General features: G+C 36.1%; 1 protein-coding gene across 1 annotated transcript; it reads left to right on the top strand.

The window, feature by feature from the left end:
- The first annotated feature begins 15,840 nt into the window (after positions 1–15,840).
- LOC145777558 (uncharacterized) lies at positions 15,841–26,138 on the top strand. The gene is made up of 2 exons (XM_082588972.1): positions 15,841–15,949; positions 17,202–26,138. The coding sequence occupies exon 2, from the start codon at positions 20,407–20,409 to the stop codon at positions 21,310–21,312; it is 906 nt and encodes a 301-aa protein (XP_082445098.1). The 5' UTR covers positions 15,841–15,949; positions 17,202–20,406; the 3' UTR covers positions 21,313–26,138.
- The last annotated feature ends 468 nt before the right edge of the window (positions 26,139–26,606 follow it).

Below are 26,606 nucleotides of genomic sequence, written 5' to 3'. Positions count from 1 at the left end.
TTACTTGGTTCAATCAGTGTTTAGACTTAGAACGTTTACTGCCACTGGTATGATTGATATCACTTATCATTATTATGAATATTTCTAGTCGTTAGAGTAGAGTAAGTTTAAGATGATTGGTGTAGGTTCTTTTTCAAAGGATTCAATATTGCAGTGTATGTTCAAGTCTTGGTTTCATCATATGCCTAAGCCTTATGCTAGGCCTATTTGCCCATTGTAGATACGAATGTAGCTACACTATCTGCGGCTTGATTTTTCTTTTTTTTACGTTGTAGTTATCGTCAATTTTCGTTTTCCTCAACTTCGAAGCCTTATTACAATAATACAATATACTGGTACACCGTAGTTGCTTGCTTTGGTACATCCGTGCTTGGTTTGGTAGTTTTTAGAGCAAAGAATTAAGAGCCCGACGCGTGTAGCTGTAGCCTATATTGCCAGTCTTACATGACTGTTGATGTTTGCAGAGCATCTGATGTCAGCCACAGCCTGTACTTTTTGGAAAGTTGTGATGCGGAGATATGTTAAGGCAAGACCGTCTTGGTTAAGGGCAAACCATAAAAGTTGTAAGAGAAGCGGGGAAGTTAACACAAGATTCCAAATGAAATTTCACAAATGGTCCACTTGGTCCACCAATTGTATTTTCTAACATCGCTGAAATAAAAGTAACCTGCGCTTGCAATTTGTTTTTATTCTGACCACATAAGTTAATATATGGCAAACATAGCAGAGGTCCAAAAAAGGGTAGAAGCGACAAAGCGGAGCTGACACGTTTTGTCAAGAAAGCAGATCATCTAAGGTACCTACTACTACTCATTCTAAACTACGGTAACGATGGAAGCATTCCTCCATTATGTCACAAAATTTTGTTCTCCCAGGACCCAGGTCATCCCTTCTTTGAAATATGGGTGCACCAACCATCTAAATGTTTTGTGAAAAATTTATTAAAAATACCGTAGGCTACCGTCTTCAGTTTGTTTTGTTGGTTAATCAGCCAGGAAGTGAAGTAGGCCTACTTGTAAAGAACAATAAACAAACTTTTTTTAAAGTAGCCCAGGTCTATGCCAGAAGAAAAACTTCATTGTTATTTGCAAGTAGTCTTGCATAGGCTACTTTTCAAAAAAAAAATACCAAATTTTCTTGTTGACGAAGCATCCGAGCGGATTTAAATGCAATGTCGGGCTTTGTTATAACTTTGAAAGTTTGTCAACGGATATATGAACAAGCTTACTCACTCAATGGCTTCCACACGCTTAACGTCTTATTTCTATGGAAACCAATGTGAACATGTCAGCGCAAATCATAAAGCCGAAACACGCCAGACATGAAAACACGCCCACCCGCTATATGCTAAATGCTAGACAAGCTCAGTGTGAACCCCGCATTTGTCGTATGAGCTGTTCTTCCGGACTATATATCCGTTTTGATCAGGTCATAGAAAAAGTGAGGAAGTGTAATGAAGAGTAGTCTTTGCCTAGGATGCAGATATAATTCAGATATATGCATTAGAGAGTGTAGAAACTTATTTAAATATGTAGATACATATATTATATTTACAGGCTAGTATGGGGCTAAAGAAAAGAAGAAACCTTTTACATTGGCAGGATATGCAGGCGCTTCCTTGAAGATCAAGGAGGACCATTGTCCAAGCTCGAGGTCCACTGCTGCGTTAAGGACGTGGCAACTAGCCCGGGAATTTTCATAAATGTCCCGGATCATTTAAATCCGGACATCTCCATTTTTGCAGCATGTGACGTAATATCTGTTGCGTCCATGCTGCCTCTTAAAAGGCAACAAATGGCAATGTCGCTGTGTAGTTCATATTATGCTGTGTTGTTGAGTTTAATTTCTTTAATAAATTTCTCTATTCCACTGTTGCGTTGTGTAATAGCTCAGTTGGTTAGCGCCCGATAGCTCAGTTGGTTAGCGCGTGACTTCTGGAACGAAAAAGCTTGAAGATCAAGCGGTGCTGGTTCGACTCTCTGGGTGTGAGTTTGAGCAACGCACTTCAAGGACAGCTTTCCATTATGTGCACGGTGCACCTAATTAATTGAATAACTCCGCGGCAACAACAATTTAACAATCGGAAATTTCATTTTGTCAATCTCGGTGACAGGCCTGCGTCAGCGGTTGAAAGCCACTGTTAGTAGACTATGTGAAACTGTCAGTATTAAGATCTCAAAGAAGCTTTATTAATCAAAGGATAAAGATTTCCTCAATAAATCCTTCGTTCCATTACATTCAGTTATGTACGGTGACCATTTTCTTGGGTGTTTACTTAATCTACTCGGACCTTCTTCCCTGAGCAACACAAGATCCGCCCTGATAGCTCAGTTGGTTAGCGCGTGACTTCTGAAACGAAGAAACTTCAAGATCAAGCTGCGCTGGTTCGACTCTCGGGGTGTGCACTTGAACAACGCACGTTAACGACTGCTCTCCATTCAGCGGCATCTAATGGTTGGAATAATTTCCCAGCAACAAGACTTCAACAATCGGTAACTTCACATGGTCAAGCTCGGTGACTGGGGGTACGCCAGTGATTCAAAGCCTCTGCAAGTATGCGAAACTCCCAGGTTTAAGCTCTGCAAGAAGCTTTCCCACTCCGAGGATAAAGATTCAATCAATCAATTGATGAGTAATGTTATCTCTGCTATTGTGTTCTCAAGTCTTTAAAATCTTTGGATTGATATTTTTTCACTAAATAAATAAAAATTAGGAAAATTGCGGATCCGAGGAAATTTATGCATGTTTTCCTACCGACCAACATCGTTTTCGGGATCCATTACGCCAAGGTTTGTTCTTTTTTTCAAATGAAACTATGTGAAAATAATCAGTAGGTATGCAGGAGCTAACCATGTCAAATGGAAGCAAATTTATTACGAAATAAACGTGCAATTGAAAAAAACTTATTATCCACGAATTTCCCCAACTGCGCAGTTACGCATTAAGAATTCTTCCTCTTCCTCGAAAATGCTTCCCCTATGTGACGCTTTTCTTCCGTCTTTCTAAAGTTGATGGAGTTTTCGCCTGAAATAAATTGTTTTGTAAGGTAGACGCAAGTAGCTAGAAGTGGATTACCACCAAAAAATATATCTTCAGAATTAAAGAGTGGGTGATGAAAAACATTTCGTGTTTCAAAAAATTCCATTAAAACATAGCATCTTCTTAACCAGAGTTTGACGTTTGACAAGGCAAATATAAACCATTTTTTGGTTCTGACGGGTTTTATGATGGTGAATTTCATTTACAAAAACAAAGCAGCCAGCAAAGGCCCGGGGCAGCATTTTGTGCACATATTTGTACATAAATTTTGCAGTTTCTAATTTAATAATATCGTCAATTCTGAGCACATTAAATTAGTGATAAAGAACAGTTGTATTTGTTGACCTTGGCAAAAATAAGCAGGATCGAATGAACTTGTTTTGTAACACTTGTAGCGGAGCAAGCAATGTAGAGTTTGCTCTTCCCCAATTTATAATCGAGTATTGGATCTTGGATTGAAACAAAGCATAATATAAAGCCCGTAATACTGTTAAAGGGGCAATGTATCTCAGCTTAAATGCTATGCCGCAGACCTTTGCAAGCTGCTTTCTAAGATTAACAATATGACTATCCCATGTCAATTGCTCATCCAAAGTTACACCTAGATAGTTTATACATTTCTTCCTTTCGATGGATCGGCCACTGATGGACAGACTAAAATTTTCTGCTGCACTTTTTTTGTTGCAGAGGATGATATAAGTAGTTTTACTATAATTTAATGAAAGTTTATTGGATTTCATCCACACATCAATTTTTTCTATTTCTCTATTGACATTTTTTTGGAGAGATGACAGGCATTTATCTGACATATGAAAGTTTGAGTCATCAGCAAAAAGTGTAGTTGAAAAAGAAGATGCATTTGGAAGATCATTCACATAAAGAAGAAAAAGCAAGGGACCAAGGATTGACCCCTGTGGGACACCACATTTAACAACATTGAAATTAGAATTCTTACCGTTAATTTTTGTACCGGTACTTTGCATTCTATTTGTTAGATAAGATGTTAAAACGTTTAAAAACTTGCCACGAAAGCCATAATGGTGAAGTATTTTTAAAAGTATGCCATGATCAACTGTATCGAAAGCTTTACTTAAATCAACAAAAACCGAGCATGTGTATTTATGATCATTCAAGTTAAGAAAGTAAATCATCATAAATTTTTGGCAGTGGCTATTTGACCGGCGCCGGTCTTTGAATCTGAAACACTATTTGACCGGTCATGACGTCACTATAGAGTCACTTTTTTCTTTTTCTCTTTCAAAGCAAAAGACGAGAAGCGCATATAAGTTCTAAATCCAACCATCTCACTCAACTCGTAACGTGGCGCATGCGATACGTCGCCGCCTCCGACTCTAGAGGGACTGAGTTCGATACTACCTGGAAGCGTTCTTTTTTTTTATTTTTATTTTTTTAACTAAATTTTGACACGAAGTGCATTTTTTAGTCAGTTTTTAATTATTTTTTATGTCTTTTCAAATGTGAGTAATAAAGTTAGAGTTTTTTTAATTTGCTGGAAGTTGAGAATTTCTCTGGGTAATTTTCTGATTGTGGCCGTGCTAACTACTGATACGGTATATAGCCTACATAATTTTTCAATTCAGGCACGTTTTAAACTTTTCAAGGTTTTGCCACGTCTTCCCGTTCATTAACGTGCTGGGAGGTCTATATGTATCGATTTTTGTAGTTAGTATCTTTTTCGTCCCGGACGCGTTAATGATGAAAAATAAAATGATTGATTGATGTGACCGTGTTTGCCGAACGAAGCAATACATCTATGCTCTCAACAAAATGCACTTTGGGTCAAAATTTAGTTAAAAAAAAGAACGCTTCTGGGTAGTATCGAACTCAGTCCCTCTAGAATAAGAAGCGGCGACGTACCACACGCGCCACGTAACGAGTTGAATAAAATGGTTGGATTCAGAACTTATATGCGCGCTTCTCATCTTTTGCTTTGAAAGAGAAAAAGAAAAAAAGTGACTGGACAATGACGTAATGACGGTCAAATAGTGTTTCAGATTCAAAGACCGGCGCCGGTCAAATAGCCACTGCCTAAATTTTTGTCAATGCTAAGCTTGTTGAATCATTTTCACGAAAACCATGTTGAGCTGGGGTTAAAATATTATATTTGTCAATAAAATTCATCATCCGTTTATATAGAATTTTTTCTAAAATTTTGGCAAAAGTTGGCAATAAAGAAATTGGTCGCAAATCTGTAAAGTGTAAAGGTGAACTAACTTTTGGTACAGGTATTATCAGACTCTTTTTGAGTACATCAGGAAAGATTTCTTGCAAGACACATTTATTCAGTACTTTTGTTGAAAAGGGCATATAATTACATTAGCCATTTTGATAAATTTAAAAGGTATTTCAAAAATGCCTGAAGCTTTATTTGCTTTGAGGCTCCTTATAGCATCAGATGCTTCTATCTCATTTATATCAGGAAAGCCAAAAGAAGAACATTTTCTGTTTAACATGAATGATTCAAAATTTACATTTGAATTTGGAATTTTAGCTGCCATTGAAGTTCCAATATTTGTGAAGTAATTATTTAATAAATAAAGAATTCAATAGAATCTGTTTTATAGCTTTTATCATTTATAGTCATAGTTGAAGGAAGCTTTTTAGTATTCGAATTTCTTTTCTCCTCTATCATCTCATGAATGATCTTCCATGTTTTCTTGGAGTCACTTTTTGTTTCTTCAAACTTTTTTTTATATTTTATAATGTTGATTTTTCAGTGATTGTTTCAAATGATTCAGCTTATTGCAATATGCTTTGTATTTCCTCTTTGCTGATTCATTTTTATTTTTTATCCAATATCTAAATAGTCTAAGGGATGACTAAAATAGTCATCCCAAGGATGCCAGAGCTTGGTTTTTCCACCTAGATCTGTTTTTTTTTGACCACATCTGGGTTTTAAGTTTTTTTATTTCAAATTTAGGCAAATCTAGGTTTTTTTGGTTTTTAACTTTGTACAGAGCTTGCACGGTATTAAGACACTGGGATCTTTGATAAATGGTCCACACTGCAACACAAAAATGATGTTTGTTTGTGGTATCCAGGCTTAGGCTACACCCGGTGGTTGAAGATTTAGATTAAGTGGACGGGAAGGCAAGGAAGCCAATCTTCATGTGCAGTTGTCCACCTTCAGGCATGTCTTTAAGTGTCCTGCCAAAGACACAGCCGCATGCTCCTGAGCGGTGTTGAACCGGCGCCCTTTCGATTGTTGTTTCAGGGCTCTCACCACTCGACTATGCAGCCGACACAAAAATGTTAAGGTACCGGTAATGTTTTTTGCATCAGCTACTGCAGTCAGTGAGGTACAGGATGGAAGGAAGGAAGAAATGATCCAACTTTATGAAAATGTGGTTGACTAAAAATTGGTGTACTATTTGTGTTACTGAACATTTATTTATTGTGAATTTGAGTTTCTCTTTTCAACATTATGTTCAAATGAAAAAGGCTAAGCAGGGTTTATTGCTAAGAACCAAGTTATCGTAGTTTTACACCAAACTGTAAGCAGTAAGTAGGCATGATGATTCTCCTCAGCCGCAATCTACAACTCACACAGCAAACAGTTTAGTTCAAAAGTCAAAACTAACCTTAATGGCTAGCCTATATAATAGGGTGTTACATTTTTTCAAACCTACTACAATATAGTGTTTGTTTGGTGGGAAATGCACTCAAACAAACTATGTCAAAATATTTTTCACTTAAAATAATATTTTGAGGTTCCACACTTGCGTTAACGATTCACCCAATATTGGCGATTTTATCATATGAACAACACAGTAACAGTATGAGTAATGTTATCGAATCTGTCCTGGTAAGAAACATAGACATGGGCTAATACATGCAAAGACGTCGGCAGAATTTTTTTTAAGGGGGGGGGGGGCGTTTTTTGTAATTTTGACATTTTTTAGGGGGGCGCCACTTATGTAATCTACATAAGTAGAATTACTTTCATTACTTTACACCTCTGGTCATGGCTAAGTGGAAAATTTGGGGCATTTCTTATTGAAATAGTACGTTTCACAATCATATTGATTATTCTAGGGGGGGGCCAAGACCCCCCCTTGCCCACGTCCTATCAACGCCCTTGAATACATGCACTGTATTACTAAATAATATCAAACTCTCATCTTCTACAATTCACTAGTGTATCTGTATATTTTAAATATACGAAATATTACAAAAAAATCAAGTGTCCTACAGATATTCGAGACTGGTGGTCATGCAAGTAACATATCCTCTGATCGCTGTATCAATCTTTTTCAGTTTTTTGTCACTCATGTCATCATTGCTATCCTTGATTTTCTTTTCCTCTAAGGATTTCTTAACATTCCCAATCAGTCTTTCATTTGGCATTTGGTTATTTTTGAAACTTTGCCATATTCCTCCGTCACCCAATGAAATACAAGGAGAACATTTACTGGTGATATCAAAGAAAGCTTTGAGGGGTCTAGCTGACCATTCTCTTGCCAGAAGCATTAAGGCTGGTCCTTCAACCGCACTGGGTCTTTTAAAAATGGAACAAAACATTAGAGTGTAGACATCAACAATAAATTGGGAAATTTGGTTCAGAACAACATGTTGTGAGGAATTCAACTGAAATGGACAAAATGATAAAATGCGCAAATACCCATTTGCAGTTGTTAGCCATCTTGCATGTCCCACTGTCTCCTGCTTGTAAAATAAATATTTTTGGAAAGAACTTGGAACTTGTCTGAATGTATTGCAAGCCAATGCTAGTAAAACTGCTTGATCATCTCGAATTGATTTCTTGCAAGCAGGTTTAGTGGACTCAGCTTCCAAAAAGTCAGATAAAATCTGTTGACTTTTTGTAGTTGGTTTTAAATTAGGGGTGGTCAAATTATTAGCCAGAAGATAAATGTTTTGAAATCTTCGAAATAAAGTTAAAAACCGATCCATGCTGCAATAACTCCGGTGATGTTGTATCGCCATCAAGAGCTTTAATAACATCTCCCAAATACAATTCGACTATGTGAAATAAGCATTCCTATAACAGCACATCATGCTCATACTCTTTATTAACATGCTGTGAAATTCTTGCACAAATTCCACGCCTGTGTCCTGTGTTAAGAGATGTTGTATCTGTCATAACACATAGAATCTTCTTGAAAAAGCTGGGTTGGATCAACTCCTTTATTGCCAAAAAGCAAGCTTCCCCGGTAACGCTCTCATTTCTTCTAAAAGTTTTAAGAGCTATGAAAATTTCTTCATCAGTGAAATTGGCCAAACATACAAGTCTTTCTCTGTTGAATATTCGCTTTCCATCAAAGCATAGCTGATAGTATACAGCATTAATCATTTTTTCTTCTACTTCACCAAGCAACGTGTTCCTCAGTGCCAACTTATGCCGATAAACTGTAACATGGGATCGTTTTGCTTCTGGATGTCCAGATATTTCAGCAGCTGAGTTCAATAGTGATGATGATAAACGATTTGAAGCCAGTTTTTTATCCGCCATAATACAGTTATCTGTGCTAACAACACTTAACCTTTTTGTACGATTAGATGGCCCAGCCTCATCTTCTTCAACTTGGATTTGTGCACTTTCCATTTCATAATTATCATCACTACCCATTAGACTCGGTTTCATCAATTGCTGAACTGCTTCCCTGTATTGATTGTCCATAAAGAACTCTACATGGTTCTGGTGTATGGTTTCTACAGCTGTATTTGCTAATTCTTCTCATATTTGCTTCAGTTTCCTGAATATCTAAACCACCAATCACTTGTATTCTCCTATTTCTCAGGTCAGTTAAAAACCCTGGTTCTAGCACTGGAATGCGCCTTTCAAAATCACATTTGCATACTGTTTTCTTGTGCCATTGCTGCTCAACTGTTATTTTGCACCTACAGGAACTCACATCAAATAAGTTCTCAAGTTTACTCTGAAATGCAGCTACTTTCATTAAATATGCTGGGGAGTTTAGATGAGATAATGGCTTAGCTTGAAGTTTTTTCACCTGATCAAAAAGGTCTTTCGTCATTTGAGTTACACGATCAATGTTAACATGTGGCAGACCAGCTTTTCCCCACAACTGAATGATATTTTGTACTAACAATGTCTTTACTTCAACAAATGTAGGAATTTTTTCAGTATTTTGATCAAGCATTATTTTATTTCTTAACCAAAAGAAAGCTCTTGCTACATCACCATTAGTAGGAAGTTGAAGCTGCGGTAACTCAGTTGGATAACCAATGCAATCCAAGATTTTAGTCCGATTTCTAGTGACGCGTGAAGATATCATTTCATATTCTAGGTTGCCAGATAAGTACACAACAACTTGATTTTATAAACTATTGTTTTTAGAGCCCATTTGCTGAAAAAAAAGTTAATACACATGAATAAATCCAAGAAATAGCAGGCATAAAAATCCTGCATTTTTTTGAATTTTTTAGATTTTATCCAATATTACCCATAGAGCGTGGAACCTCAAAATATAAATATTTTTAATTTATTTTTTGTGCTGACTAGTTTTTGTGCAAAAACCCATCAAATAAATGATATATTGAACGATTTTGCTCTGGGTTGTACAAAAATGTAACACCCTACTATATAATACAGTATGCACTCATACATCCAGTCAGTTTTAGAAATTTTGGTGAAACACACACTGAACCTTGCTAGCTGGACGCTTTACCATAAAGGCAATTTTGAACGAAAATCTTTGCTGTGAGCCCATAGGCTATAGGCCTACCAAGCTCTTGTTTTTGTATATAGTTATATTACACATATATTAACTACCATACCAACATAAGCATGTATATTGTATAATTATATATATGATTATACGTGTTACTATTTGTAGCTTTCTGAGGCTTCTGTGTAATGATTTAAAATGGTGCTGAAAGCACACGCAGTTGTTTTTAACTGCTTTACTACATATTTTCTGGACCTGGGTTTTTTTTGCCTCATCTGGATTTTTTTAGCACACAATCTAAGTTTATTGGAAATTTGTCGCTGGCATCCCTGCTTGCACCAAGATCTGTGTGATTATTAATAGTACCAGTAATAGTATGTTTGCAACTCATAGCCTGTTATGATTGTGTTGCAGATATTTGTATATTTACTATTAATGTGAATATGCTTAAAATGAAATGTTACTTTTATATTGTGCTTCTTTTTACATGCTGTCATCTGATTAATTGCCAACAACAATGTAGACAGGATTGTTCCATCACTAGCAAGAATGCGGTTAAAGAATTAAACAAGTATCATCTTGTTCCATGCACCATTCAGTCTCGAATTTGCAATGGCTTTGAAGAGCAGGACAAGCCTCCTCCATTTGCAGCGGCTCCCAAACGGATCCCAAAAGATCCAGAATGGTATCTAGTCGATGATTTCAAACACAGAGGATTTAAGAAAATAGCCTTAAACTTTTCTTGGCATCCAACTCAGGTTACATCTATTAAATATTTACATGGATATGCAATCTCTGTCCATGGCCCAAAAAGTTTTTCTTACCAAGGTTATAATAGGTCTATATATTTCTGCTTTAATAAAACCCTCAACTACAAACAGCATGTCTTATCCACTTTTTTCTATGATTGTTTTGGATTATCTTCAAAATTACAGTTTGCTCCATCGATTGTTTCCAAAAGTGAACCAGTTTCTATATTGATTCAAAGCCTTCCTTATTCTCATGGTAAGGTACCAGATAATGCTTTGAAGATAGAAATATCCATTCCATCGTGTGATGATTTAAGGTTTAAAGATGTTTATGAATGCAAGCAAAGAGATCAGTTTGTTTTGTCTTTGGGGAATATTTCTTGCGAAAATCGTTCTGTAGAATTTTACTATAATCTTCCTTCATTTTTCGGAAAAGGTTATGCGTTGCTAAACTCATTGAAATATCCAGATGCAACACCTTATGCTGCTCAAAAAATAGCTTTTGAATCGTCCCAAGCAAAAGTTGTTGCAGTACTGCCAGAAAATTATAGCCTTCATGAAAATTATTCTATAGCGGTGGTATCAACAAAGATAGACTTTCAAAGAACAAAAATGTTCAACTTTACTGAATGCATTCCTTCTGGTGACAGTTCACCTTCTCTTGGAGTTGTTATTCTTTTGCCATTGTTGGCTTTTATCATTTTGGTAATTTTTGTCGCTGGATGTTGCTTGAAATGGGATGTTATGCAAATCAGGCTATGGATTAGAAAAGATGAAGGCAATCACAATAAAATTAAACATAACAAAGCACAAGAGACAAAATTTGCAAAAATACTTGGTGAAATTGAAGAAAAATGGAGGCAACACGTTGATGTTTTCATTATTTTTGTCGATGATCATCCAAAACATCAAAAAATAGTTTTAGATTTTGCTAACTTTCTTCATGGAGATTTGGAGTTTAATGTGACATCAGAATTGTTCCAAACAGAAGAAATATATGCAGACCCGGCAACATGGATGGAAGACAGTTTGACAAAAGCTGATAAGGTCATAGTCATTTGGTCTCCTGGAGCCTGTAGAAGATGGAAAAGATACAATGGTTTAGACTCCGTAGAGCAAGATTTGTTTACACCTGTTTTGAAGCGCATCAAGAAAGATATTTTTAGAGATAGAAATATTAGAAAATACTACTTCGGATATTTTGACTATTGCACGGTAGATGACATTCCAATTGTTTTCAAAGAATCACCAGTTTTTCATTTTAAGCTCATGAAACAATTTGAAGAATTGTATTTTCGGCTAAAAGAAATTGAAATGTACTTGCCTGGTGCGATAATGAGGAGAGATGAGATTGCATTTGACCATTACTTTGATCCCAACATCAATAAATTTGGCCCAACTCTTGAGAAGTCAATTTGTGAAATGTGTGTTTACGTTAAAGAAAATCCGGAATGGTATTTGGAGCAACACAAAACAATATCTGTGCTTGATCTTCCACGCATTGTTGCTGACACAGAAATATTGACAACTCGCTTAGACTTGATACCACCAAAACCCATTAGCACATCTTCTGTGTTGAAACATCCACATGCTAAAATTAATACTCGTGCTATCGTAAATGAAAAAATTTCAAATGCCATGGTCCCATCGAACATGGCACCAAAACATCCAAATGATTTTAATAGACCAAAAAGTTCTGTAAGTGATTTTTCTTGTTCTGGCTATCAAATGCAGTCGTCTTTGTTGGAATTCAATCAAAAGCAACAAAACGGAATTAATGTGAATACAATGGCATCAGAACTATCAAATACGTGTGAGAGAGATACAGCTGCAGTAGCTGAATTGTTACTCTCTGACTCATCTGACGTCTTTGTTAAAAAACTGCATGATGGCTGTAGTGCATTTGTTCAAGATTCTGGCTTTGACAGCTTTGTTACTTGTGCAAAAAATCCAAATTATCAAGATGGTAAGAAACCATCTACATCCCACAAGCCAGTAGAACAAGAAATGCCAGACACTGTAATCTATTCATGTCATAAATTGGATCCTGTGCAACGTAAAGCAGTGCTTTTGGATACTCACTTGTTGATTGAGCAGAATGAGCACTCTGGGTATGATTCAGATTATGATAGTGGGTTTTCAACAAACACTTCACCATTAGTCTCGAATGCTGAACATCCAGGAGAACTTTTAGACAAGCTTGTGAAACATTCCTCAATGCCCAAGGCCTCATTCATGAGTAAAGATCCCCAATTTAAACTAGATTTACAACAAAATAATGCATACACAAAAAATCAACTATCTTTGCAACTTGCTCCCGTAGACATGGTGTCAGATGCTATGGATTGCCTTGCGGCTATCAACAACTTGTCCTCAAATGTCTGCTAGCCTAGTATATTGCCTTTCAATGACTGCTTGTACATATAGTAGTATTCATTTATTAAGTTACTAGCCCAATTTGTGATCAGTTTGTTAATAAATGTAGATTATAATGCCGTTTTATAACAACAGGGGTTGATAAAGTGTGTCGCAAATGATTTGAACGGACATTTTTCGATGAAATTTAGTTGTTTACAGATTTGTTACTAATTTCAAGTTGGCTGTTACCAACATAATACTTTGCATTAAAAAGCCAGTTTTTAGCAATTTCCAATTGCTCGTAATGCCAAATTGCTGATGTTTTGTGTAGGTGAGGCTCATAGTTGTTGTCCTTGAAAAAAACAAGATTACTGGTACTTTATTAAGTTACTTATGTAACTTATTTTATTACTGGTAAGATTTTTATCTAATTAATTTCATCATCATCATCATAATCCATCGTCGGTTTGTTCCCCACTAGTGGGGGTGGCCGATTGTTTCCGCGCAGCAATTGTTTTAATCCCTTTTCTCCATTTCACCCTGTCCCTTGCATCTTCCTCCTTCAGTCCGACTTTTTTAAATTCATCCTTCACTTGTTGTTTCCACGTTCTTCTTGGACGACCGCGTTTCCTCTTCCCATCCACCTTTAGATCTAGTGCCTTTCTAAGAAAACTTCCTTCCTCCCTCCTTATCACATGTCCACACCATCTTACTCCATTTGCCCTTGCCAGTTGGTCTATGGTCTCTCTCATCTCTAGCATATCCAACAATTCTTCAGTCCTTTTTTCCCTTCTCGTTTTCACCCCACACATTGCTCTCACCATTGACCTTTCCGTTCTTCTCAGGATTGCCAGTTCACTCTCTCTCAATATCCATGTCTCGCTACCATATAGCATTGCAGGCCGCACACAGCTCCGATATACTTTCCCTTTCATCCTTAGTGAGAATTTTCTGCCATACAACATTTCCCCACATTCCCTGAACTTTGCCCAGCCCAATCTTGCCCTTGTTGTCACCGCTGCTTCACATCCACCACTTCCATTTATCCGATCACCCAGATAACAGAAGTCTGTCACTGTTTCGATGCCATGGCAGAACTCATCATCATGGCCTTCCACTTCATTCCTTCCTTTACTGCATTTCCCACAAACAAAACACTTCGCCAATCTTGTTGCGGCTCTCTTGACATTAGCACATCTTGCATGTACCCACTTTCCACATTCCTTGCATTGCATTGAATTTCTCATCACTCTCTTGCCACATATTCCACAGGGATCTACTTTGCTCTCAACAACTGTTCCTTCTGCTCCACTCACCATCACTTTTGTTTTTTCAAGATTCACCTTCATACCCTTAGTTTCAAATGCTTCTTTCCATTTCTCAAACTTTCTCTCCAGTCCCTCCATACTATTACTTGTCAAGACCAGGTCGTCTGCATACAAAATTTCACTCAATAAGCCCTCCCTCACTCCTTCAGTTACAACGTCAACCACAATAGCAAATATCAGAGGTGACAAAACTGATCCTTGGTGTACACCAACCTTCACAAAAAACTCGTTTGAATAATTTGATCCAACTCTCACTTTTGTTCTTGCATCCTCATACATAGACATCACAGCTCTCACTATTACCTCCGGTATACCTCTTTTCCTCATTGCCCACTCCATCACTTTCCTTGGTACTCTGTCAAATGCCTTTTCTAAGTCGACGAAACACATATATAGTTTTCTCTGCTTCTCTCGGTATTCCTCCTGCATTCTTCTCAATATAAACAGAGCATCCACTGTACCTTTTCCTGGCATAAATCCAAACTGCATATCATTTAATTTCACCAATCTTCTCAACCTCTTTTCTAGTATTCGCTCCACAATTTTATGTATTTTATTTATGTATATATAATACAAAGAATTCCTGCGCAGCTTATCCATGTTTTTTTTTCGAAGTAGTGGTTGATAGGTAGTGTGTACTGTTGGGGTACTGTGATTCTTGTCTTTTGAATTGGTGAAACTCCAAATAACAGTTTGATTTCCAAATAATTTTTTAAATACGAATATACAGTATATATATATGTAAAGAATTTTGTCATCCGCATGTTCATATTCTAAGTTCATATTGTTTGATCCCATCTTAGTCATTTTGAATACCGTGCATTTGTTGTCATTAAGCATTGTGCAATGTGCATGTCAAGCCAGTAACAATGGTTGTGAGACGTAAACAATGCACACGTTGCGTTGTTTCTGTTACTTCAGCACTTATTACGTATTAATATTGTGCATAAAGTTCAATTTCTGTACAATCACACTTGTTATTGTATCCATGCCAATAATTTATGGATAAAAATTTGATACAAAGTTGTGAGATTGTGTAGTTTTTGTTATGTCGGCTTATGGATTATAACGGCTGAAACTTTTTTGTGAGTTGAAAAGTACGCCGGGCCAGTAAAATCTTAACATTTAATCAATTGTGTTATTGGTAGCCTACAGGCAAATTATTGTAGACAGCAACATTGTTTGGTCGTCTGCTGCAATTCAATATTCTATCTTCAAAACCCAGGGAATTCTAATTTTTGAACTCTTCAATAGCTTAGTTGGACTACTGTATGTCGTTTAATAGAGTTGTAAATTTCTTGTCTTACTAAAAATTTCGTGATTGTTAGCCTACGTCTTAGTGAATTCTAGTTGATGTGACGTTTAATATGTGTTCCGATCTATTAAACGGGTGGTAGGCTATGTTACGGGATGGTTTATCGTAAATCGAAACTTTTAAGTGTAACGGCGGATTTGTATTTTTTTATTTGAAGCAGCAGTGTTAGTTTCTTATTTTAAGATCATGACCTTCCAACTACCTTTTACTCAAACATTACTTGGCAGAATACTCGATTTCTTGCATTATGAACATTGTCTTGAAACCTTTACCAAAATGAACTCCATATTGCAACTGATGAAATTTTTAGTTATGTATTTTTCATTCGAATTGATTATTATGCATTTTTATTGTAATTTAACGTTGCAAAACTGTTTTCCAGATAACATGGATTAGTTTGGTTCATACGCTTTAGGTGTGATACTTTACTTTGATGAAGACCTGGATGCAAAATGTAAAACAAAGTTACTGGTTGCAAATATATTTAAGGTACTGTGTAATGTATTAATTGGTTTTCATTATGGAGAAGATTTGAAAGCGAACTGTAGTCACATTTGAAGTGTCAAAATTGCTGTAGGCTTATAGAAATTTTTTAAATTGTACTTTTTGAGTTAAACAGATATAAAAGCATAAGTTTTCACCAACTTGGTTTACTTTTTCACTTTCAAAAATTTTTAATATTGTCATACGGTCATTACAAAATTCTCTTTTTTGCAGTTACAGTAATAGAAAATTTTACTGCACCGGAAAATTCAATGATATTAATAATGGAAGAGCTTATTTCCAAAACCACTTACATCCACTTTTGATGATTTTGAGAAAACCACGAAAAACGTTTATGACAGTTTCGCTTTGTAAATGTAATGCGCTTTTGATTTCTAACGATGTATACTACCTACTGAATTGAGACATGACGTTTGCCCAGATCTAACGAATATTGGAGGGCTTAGAATTTCCTTTTTATAAAATTAGAAATGTGGATATAAGTGGTTTTGGAAATAAACTGGAGAATAAAAATTGCCAGAATGAAAGAAACCAATTTTTGAAACCATTTTTCCAAGCTGACCACCACTAATTCATTACCACCATCCAAATCCATTTTAAACAAAGCAAAAAAACACAGCTATAAAGCTCAAATAGGCTACTAAGCACGGTTGGTAACTGAACAGTAGGCTGCAAGCCTACAACACTGCTTATCAGTGTTGCCAGATAGTAGATGCTTCAAACTACCAAACACATTTCAAATTTTGCCAAACTGAAAAGAGACTGACTGCCAACTCACCAAAAATGTTTGCCAAAATTCTGCCAACTCAAAATTTTACTGCCAAACAACGTAAAATTCTGCCAAATTTTTCAAATTTGGTAGTGAAATTTGCCAAATGGCAACACTGCTGCTTATCACGAAACGATGACAAAACAATCAGCGATATGTCACGTGATACAATGGCTTAATATGATTGGTTAATTGTGGATACAAATGGTTTTGGAAACAAAGTGTGATGTCGCATTTATAAGTGGTTTTGGAAACAAACGCAATTTTTAGTGTCGAATTTGAAGCAGATAGAAAAGATTTTGGAAAGAAAGAATTTGATAGTAGGTACCTATGGTAATACTTTACCTAATGACACTCTAAACTCAATTTTGGTAACAGTGGCGCCTAAGTGGTTTTGGAATTGGACTCTTTATTTGTAGATAGTTATAAATTTTATTCACGTTTTTTTACATGTAGCTTCATTTTCAGACATGCGAGCCTGTGCCGTCCTGTTTTTTGTGGTGTATCCTTTCTTTGCTTCCGCTGCTCTTCATGTCTTATCAGATTCATTACAATGCAGAAGAACTTGCAACACCACTGTACCAGGACTCCAGGGGTGGTGAACATGAAAGGAACCAACAATTCAATTTCATGCTCGGTGAAAAACAAACAATGCAGCAACAACAAACTGAACGGCCTCTCAATGAATTTAAGTTTGTATTTACAAAGTGGAACTTGTTAACACATCCTTCTGATAACTACACGATCATTGTACTAAATATTTCTTTTAAGTTCAGCCATGACAGATCTCTACAACACATCCACGGATTTGAAATATCGATTTTTGATGCATCGTTGCCTGAAAAATACTTTAAAAAGTTTTTTTCTGTTTGCATACAGAGCTAGACTTTTATAGCCACGTTTTAGCCGAGTTTTATTACGATTGCTATGGTAGTACGAATTCTACTCATGTATCACCCGGAGATGGATTTGTTACATCTGTCACTCCTGTTTCGTCATACACTTCAAACAAGCCATTGCGTGCTGTCATTGCTGTGCCGGATTGTTCTCATAAAGAGCTGGATTTTGTTCATGATTGCATAGTTTGGAGACAATTTCAAGTGAAGGTGTCAGCTGTGCACTGTGGAAATAGCTCAATACCTTTTTTTTTACAATCTACCAAAAGAGTATGGGGATTTTGCAAAATTTAATCTTTGTCCGATAAATGAAGAGACTGCGACTTGCATTCAGTTTTTCTATAGTCCCAACTCTTTTACAAATTCTTCTATGGTCTTCTTAATACCCGCACAACTCTTTAATACAGGGGTTCTTAACCTTTTTTCCCTTATTACCCATTTCTGTCCAGATCAAAGTCCCATTACCCAAAATCTAATTTTATCTATTTTACTATATTAAAAATATAAAACAGCGTTATTCAACAAAAACAACATTTAACGTAAAGAACGGCATCAATAGTTTCAGTGAGACATTTGCGCTTTTTTTGTGTACAATCGATGCAATATTGGGTGCGATTTTGGATACTGCACAAAACAAATCTGACTTCAGATCTAACAGCTTGTTTCGAAATTTTGACTTCAAAGCAACAACACTTGAAAATGCTGATTCACAGAGATAAGTGGAAGGGAACATAGTCAACAATGTTAGTGATTTTGCACAACTTTTGGGTATGCTTTTCCCATCATTCCCCAGAATTTTCCCAAGCTTTCATCTTCAAAAGAATATCGGAATGGCCCGTTTCGGTGAGTCCGATCCCTTAACGGGGGATTTTTTCAATTTTTTTTTTTAAACCATCGGGTACCGTAGCCTAATTATCATTGCCGTTTTAGGGTTAAGGTTAGAGGTTAGGAACTCACCGAATCGGACTCGCCGAATAGTAGCAGACCCAAAGAATATAGCTCGCTCGTCTCAACACTAACTCTAAATGTACACTTGGCTATATAAACTACTGTACGGTACTTCAAACAACTGCTAACAGCAACGCAGCCATCAAGCTTGCTCATAAAACAACTGTAACTGAACTGATTATACAAGAAAAATCTTATTATTATGTCACAAAAATGAAATACATAAAACCGGCAACAAAAATGATGCGAAAAATAAATCACTATGACGAAACAATTCTAAAAATGATAAAATATCACTGTGCTTGTTTGGTTGTTTTGAACGGACTCAAAACATAAAAAAAAGCATAAGTAATAAAGCAACTTTACCACTTACAGCTGTGACATTGTTTGTTACATCTATAATTCTAAATATTCTGGTTCAGCTGATTGCCCACCTGCTATCCTGAAAATTACCCACATGTGGGTAATTACCCATAGGTTAAGAACCACTGCTTTAATAAAACAGTGACATATACACTTGAAGTTCGGGGTTCTAGCACTGACCGTTGGGTAGCTACAGACAAATTTACTTTTAAGTCTTGCCCGATTGAAGACCCGTTCAATATCTACTTTATGATTATAGTTTCAGTGGTAGCTGTCATTGTAACTGTAGTGATCGTGGTCTTGTTTCGTATGCGCAAAGATAGGAAAGATTTATGTGATGATTAGGGCCATTTAAAGTCATTAAAGTCATATTTTTTTCTATGCATCAGTAAGTCGTGAAATCAATTTTAACGCAAAAACCTCATCCCTATGAGGTATAGTAAAAAAGTTATGAAGTCATATAAAGTCATATTTTCCTTGTTAGGTCATATATCAGCTTTTTAAGTTATATAGTCATATTTTTGAGTTATAAAGTCATACCGTTGTATACTTTAAATAAAAAATACCAATTTAAGCGGTGAAGCAATTAAGCACTAAGAAAGTAAGGCAATTTCTGATTGAACGAAGGCAAACTGTAGGATTAGCCAACATAACACTTACAGTCACAAACCTATATTTTATGAGGTCACACATTGAGGTCAACTTAATACTCAAAATGGAAAGTTGTACGTACACCATCAAAGAGGCCCAGGCTGATCTAAATGCCCTTGATTTCGGAAAAGATTCGCTTGAGCTCAAAAATAACATTAAGAAGCGATTGGACAAAAACGATGTGAAACAAATTATGGAGCTACAAAGACAAGACATTTCACCAGCGCTTTATGCAAAACTGCAAAAGTGTCAACCCACATCAGCGTCTGTGGAGCGCTCATTTTCCTTACTAAAGTCATTTTTACGTCCAAATCGTAACTTCAAAGACTCTAACATTCCACACTACATGAAACTGTACTACAACAGTGGTTTAAAATAAAAATGGATGTGTATTACTGTTATGTTGCGTATGTTTTACTCTTTAGTTCCGTGAGTGACGTTGTTCGTATGTAAAAATAAACGATTTTCACATAAAGTCATTTAAAGTCATATTTTCCAAAAAATAAAGTCATATTATTGATTTTTTAAGGTCATATAAAAATGGCCCTCGTGATGATACAAAGCAAGCTTATGAAACCATAAAACAACAACAATCCGATTGCAACGCGGTTCTTCTACCTGCGAGTGAAGTCAACGTCCATTCTGCTGCACCCAGTACAAAAGCACGTGTTGTTTATTTCGTTTTTGTCAATGATCACCCCAAACACAAAAATGTAGTTGTGAAGTTTGCGACATACCTGCAGAGAGATCTCGGTTTTCACGTCATATTTGAGTTGTGGGATGAGAGTAATGTGTCTGAAAATAGCACACAATGGATGGAAAAATCCATGAGAAAGGCTGACAAAATTATTGTGGTATGGTCACCTGGGGCCACAGAGCGATGGAACAGCAGGGACACCTCACACAGCGCTATTGATGATACCTTTACTCCTATCGTTCTGAATATCCATCGTGACTTTTTCAGTAAGAAAAATGAAGGGAAATACTTTTTTGCTTACTTCGAATACTGTGACATTGAAGGGCTACCCGTGAAAGACATTTCCAGTCATATTATTCGCACTTTCAATCTAATAAGTGACTTCAACGGATTATATTTTAGACTTGTTGACCAGGAAGTGTATGCGCCCGGAGGGGTTTCGTTTGTTAATAAAGTACGTCACGACACGTATCACAATCCAGATATAAATGAAGCAGGACCACTTTTGAAAGCCGCCCTTGACGATATGGGATGTTTTGTGAAACAGTTTCCGAATCGGCGTGAATTAATGAACAACTTTAACGACTTAAATGACAGCAGTAAAAATTTTCAAAATATGTCTCTCACGTCAGATCATGATGAAATAATCCAACGATCACTGAATGTTGTCCCTCCATCAGATGAAACCTTGCTTGATTTTTGTTGGCACGAGTTCCCACAAAACGCTTCTTTTTCTTCAAAAGAATGTAGTTTGAGGTACGATTCTTTTCCTGCGGACGTCATTTCGGAAACTTTGATGTCAGAGGATTTGAACAAGGAAGTAGCTGCAATTCTTCAACCAAACTCTGTTGCTTTTGACAGTGGTTGTGCTGAAAATGAGTCACAATGGAGTACAGACCCTTCTCTACGCTTACCTTTTCCTGAAATACATCATCCAGAAATATACTTGGAGCCCGTGGATTATGTCAATAACCCTCATGACCTCATCGATGCAATTAATAGCAACAGTGTTCACATTGCTTAACAATAAAACAACAAAAACACAATGCAGAAACGTACAGTGCAAATAACACGAATAAGGATATTCTGTTTGGCTTACACAATCAGGAATTGTACGAGAGTTGCAACTTCCTTATTTACTGTCGGAGGAAACTGACGTTCGCTTCCTTAAAGCAGAGTTGGTAATGTTAAGCTTATATCTTTATGTTACTTTCGATAAGCTAGAGTAATATGAAGAAACAATTTACAGTTCACATTGTTGACTGTTGAATTAATGTATTGCTACTGGAAAGCGAGGTTTACATGACTCAACCCAATGAATCACTCGAACCGTGTTACAAAAAAACTATCAAGTCGAAGTTGTGGTTCAGGCCTTGTAAAGACCTAAGTTCTACTTTCAGCATATTTTTTCGACTTTTATTGCTTTGAAACTATAGCCTTCTTGCCTTTTTCGATTATTGTACTGAGTTCCGTTTATAAATTTACCTTTTAAGCTTCACCTTCGCTACTGAAGTAACTTAGCTTATTATATGGTACAGAACATAGCGATCTGTATACACACTTACACAGGTCTTGACAACGTGCGAACTGGAGGCCTGACTGAAGGCCAATGTTACTTTATATTCCTTTGAACTGATAGTTTTGAGAATCCAAATTGCTAAAGTGTCATCACTGAACTCAAATTACTGTAAAACTCCTAAATTTACTTTAAAAAATAACAAATCTTTTCCTATTAACGGTGCTGCCAGACGCTTTTTGGGTTTCCAGCACAAATGCCAAAATCTAGTTCATTATTTGTATGGTAGTAACACCACAAAAGTAGCTTAAAATTACACATGTGCACAAATAGTGTATCTGTTAACTAATACTCAAACAATCAACTGATTCTAGCAATTTTGGCTTCTAACAGATCGGCCTTCAGTCAAATAAGCTGCATGTTGGCATGGCCTGTGTATAAAGGTCGCCGTGGTACAGCAGTTGTTGTTTTCGAGTTATGGCTTACATGTAAGATTCAGATATTTGATATGCTCATATTTGTAGTACGCACATTAAAAGTAAACTTTTTTCAAAAATGATGTGATTTTGAGTCTAGCGTACCAACTTACTGGTGGTTAATGTTTTATTTATTTGTTTATATTTAACCAAGTTTACATAGGATGTTTTCCATTTGATCTTATTTTAAGCTTGATAGGCCACATTACACAACCACAATGTATCGTTTCTATTCGCCACGGTGTTGCTTTTGGTGCTTGTATCAAATGTTGCATGCTTTCATGATTTCTTTTATAATGACATGATATTTTACTGCATGTTTTTACTACCTTGCTTTAAAGTTAAACTTTACATTATAGTCTTTATTGTTGTACTGCTTTCATAAGAGATCGCTTAACATATGATCATGCAAAAGTAGAAAAGTTAAGCGGTTAATTCTAATCATAGCCAGCTAAAAATCGTGATAATAAATTGGTGTTTTGAGAATTTTTTTTTTCAACTTAACTTGAAGCGATGTAAAACGGTTAGCTTTCACTGGTTGAGTTTACTTTTCAGTTCTCATTATCACAAACAAAGCGACCAATCAAATACAAAAAATACAATTTGCATACAAGTTCCAATCTCAGTTCAAACGTTGGTTATTTCGTACAGTTCGTGCTGTATCCTCATCGTGTTACCTTTTGTGGGAATGTGGGTGTGATCTGATTTCTAACGTGCCTCTTTTTTCTTTTTGATTCTACTCTTTATTGTGTACCATAATTTACCAGGGTACAGTTAAAAAGATGTACATTGCTGTTGCGTCAACAGTCTGTGATTTAATGTTGGTATTATTTATCGTTTTCCTAGAAATAACCGTCCTGAGTCCTGACATAGGTAGTGCAATATATGACTGAACAAAAGAATATTCTAGTGAAGTTAGAAAAGAAGCTACAATTATGCCATACTTTAAAACTTGTAAAAACATGTATTGGGCTTAATATGTTGTGTGTCAACGGCATTGGTGTAACTGCAACAGTATAAAATTCTCGTTGCTGACGACAACGATTGTCTAATTTTATTGTTTCTAGCACTAGTTACTACGTTCATCTGATGAAATTGAAAGTAAAATTAACAACAAACAAGATGGTTTATTGCTTCACTGACGTTTCGCGCACCATGACAATGCGCATCCTTAGAACGAATAACATACAAAATAAAATTTCACCAGGTTATATACTGCAGTGCGATTAAAGGCAAGAAAAAATAAAACACGCAATATTTTAAAAATTGGCCAATGATGTGTGAGCAGTTACTTTCCACGTTAAATTACGTAAAAACTTTCAACAATAAACATAAAACTTCGAAGCGGTGACGACCAACAGATCTTGGTCGTCGATTGAAGGCAAGAGAAATAGAACACAATGTTTTAAAGATTGGCTAGTGATGTGTGGTTACTTTCGACGTTAAATTACGTAAAAACTTCCAACAATAAACATAAATTCGAAGCACTGAAGTCTTGAAGACCACTAGAAATTCGAGACTAAATTAGATTGCAATAACTTTTCTAACTGTGTTTAAGTAAGCTTGAAGCCTGCATGTCGAGACAATAATGATTTATAAGGTTTTGGTAAAAGGTTTCCGTCGTTCCGATTGAGTACATTGCAATGTTTGGATGTGATGTTGATGAAGCAACTTTCTGCGGTGGTGTGTTGATAATAATTACTTTCATTTTTCAAAATTTTTGTTTCTGACCAGCTGGTCAATCTAATTTTGTTTCGAATTTCTAGTGGTCTTCAGTACACATTGCACGTTTATAGTATTTTTTTTTGCTTGAACAAACCAGAAAATACGTGCCACGCTTTGAATTAAGTACAGTACAGTGCCTGGTGTATTGTTCATTGCTTTTACTGGCAATTAGACGGGTATCGAAGCACTATGAGGCTGGGAGTGATGATTTAAATCATGGGTGCCTAAAGTTTTGTAGCCACCGGTTGCATTTCGCTATTCGCGAGTTTTGGCGAGCTGCATTAAATTTTGCACTCATTTCCCCCCTGAAATTCGGCCTAAGCTTTAAGGTTGTGTAACAGAGTATAATTTAAACGTTTAAAAGGGTATGTTATAAACGTTTTAGGTTATAGTCAACCCCGTTTAATCCGACAATTTTTCGCTGGTTTCAATTCTAAATAGGTTTTTTGTACAATTTATCTTGCTTTGTAGGACCATTACCCTGCTTAAGCAAACCGCTTTCCTACCAAAAATAGGTTATATTGTTTACATTTTTTTTGCTGTTTAACAAGATTACACTTCAAAAATTGATGTCAGGTAATGTGCTATGTTTTCTCTCAAGCTATTAGTGGCAAGATCACCAGATACTTTTTATATTTCCAGCAGGGATATCTAGAGAAGGGGATATGAAGGCTCGCAGCGATTGTCTTATTCTCGTGACACTACCAGGGCGGTAGTTTGTAGTGCTTTAAGCATGTGGTTCTTTTTAAAATCGTAGAAAGTTTTGTAGTGCAGCTGGTACAGTGAGCTACAGGAGACAGTTAGCAAATGTTACGTAGAGCATATTTAAAGAATACTTGCTTACAAAGACAGTTGAAAAGTTATCAGTAAGCTGTTTTTTTGAACAAAGCCTTCGCAGTAGGCTAGATGTAAAGCAAGTATATGGGTAGTTGCATTAACAAACAACCATGAGCATGCTGTGAATATCCAGGCCTGATGCTAATAGGGCAATGCAAGTTATCATAACAAAATTTATTGAACTACTATCGGTGCCAATTGCCATTTTACGATAAACACAGATTATTTACGATAAACAAAAGCCCTTCTATTGTCAGACGTAATAAAAGCCTTCGTATCCCCTTCTTTAGATATCTCTGATTTCCAGCCCAATTGCAACTAAAAAGTAGCCCAATGCATTTACAAGTGGAAACAAGCTCAAAAGTAGCCAAAAATTTGAAATTTGCACAAATCAAAAGAAAAACGAAATTTTTAGCTACTGTAGAAATGATATTTATTTTCTGAAAGTTGGTTTGATTTGTTGGTCTTGCACGCTAAAAAATGCCTTTGCAGTGTATTGGACTACGCTAGCCTATAAGTTTTGGAATTCATGTCGCTTCAACTACAAAAATCCAAAAAAAGTTATAGGAAATCTGTCCATAACAACTAAGTTTTCTTTATCCTTTGATATTAACTTATGTAGATTATGAAGCTAGGCTAAGACCGCAGATATTGATCCCGCTGGCCGCACTTTGGGCACCCCCGATATCATTGAATTGACTCTTTCTACTTGTTGCCATTATGATAACGTAAGACTAAATTTTACAGTTGATAAGTTTGTTCAAATAATAAAAAATAAGGAGCCTGGAATGCAAATATTAGTAAACTCTTGTTCAGAAAACGTTCGGAAAACTAGACTATCAGTCAAATTTCAATTGAAGATGAAATTTTATTGAGTAGCACTAAAAATGAAACTGTCTAGTTTTTCGAAATGTTTTCTGTGCATGAGCTCAGTAGCCTATCTACATTTTGGGCTCTTTTGTTTTTAGATTAGATTGACCCCTGGATTGACCAAGCGTTTCAACCATTTTATTGAAGCCTAATATTAATGTGTATTTTTGTCAATCGTGTTCATTTGTAAAATTCGATTGTGAATCGATTTCTAGTTATGACTGTTTCTCTATGTATGCTTATTACAAATCTTTTCTGCACTATCAGGTACAGTAAGCCATGAATCATTGTTACATTGAAATTTGAAAATCTTTCTCACTTTGTGGTCGTTGTGTTGTGTGAACGTTTTTGTCATTCGTGTGCAGTGATCCATACTGTATATCAAAATTGTGTTTTTTTTTAAAATAAATTGTGCCGATGAGCCTACACCAGTTTGGTTGCTATATGTTGAATGAGTTCAACGTGTATCAACAAGTTAGGTTAGTCATTAAAAGTTCCATGTAAGGCAAATCGGGCACTAGCCTCAGCATTTTTTTTTAATTTTTTGAACATTGATGTAGGGTAGGCTACCGGTACTTGATCTATTCCACACGGTTAAAATCAAATCCTTGTGATGGCCTAGATCACCACAGACCCATGGTGGAACAAACAGATTTTTCACTGCTTGCAAGCTTTTTCAACATTGGTTCAATGTTACGTGAACGCATCAACTTTGTTTTCTTTCGTGCACCCTGCAAAATTGATGATGCAATAGCCTATTTGCACCTTTATAAGTTATGATTAATGTTACTATTGACCTGCTTTATCAGCACACTGGCTTTTGTATGGATTTTTTCTGATGAAACATTGGATGATTTCAGCTCATATAGACTAATTAACGGCAGACGAAGTAGA

This window comes from Aplidium turbinatum, chromosome 9, assembly GCF_918807975.1.
Source record: "Aplidium turbinatum chromosome 9, kaAplTurb1.1, whole genome shotgun sequence".
Classification (NCBI taxonomy): Eukaryota; Metazoa; Chordata; class Ascidiacea; order Aplousobranchia; family Polyclinidae; genus Aplidium; species Aplidium turbinatum.
This window is presented reverse-complemented; position numbering and strand designations above follow the sequence as displayed.

Coding starts and splice junctions, on each gene's coding strand:
- LOC145777558 (XM_082588972.1), top strand. CDS start 20,407: ATGGAAAAATCCATGAGAAAGGCTGACAAAATTATTGTGGTATGGTCA.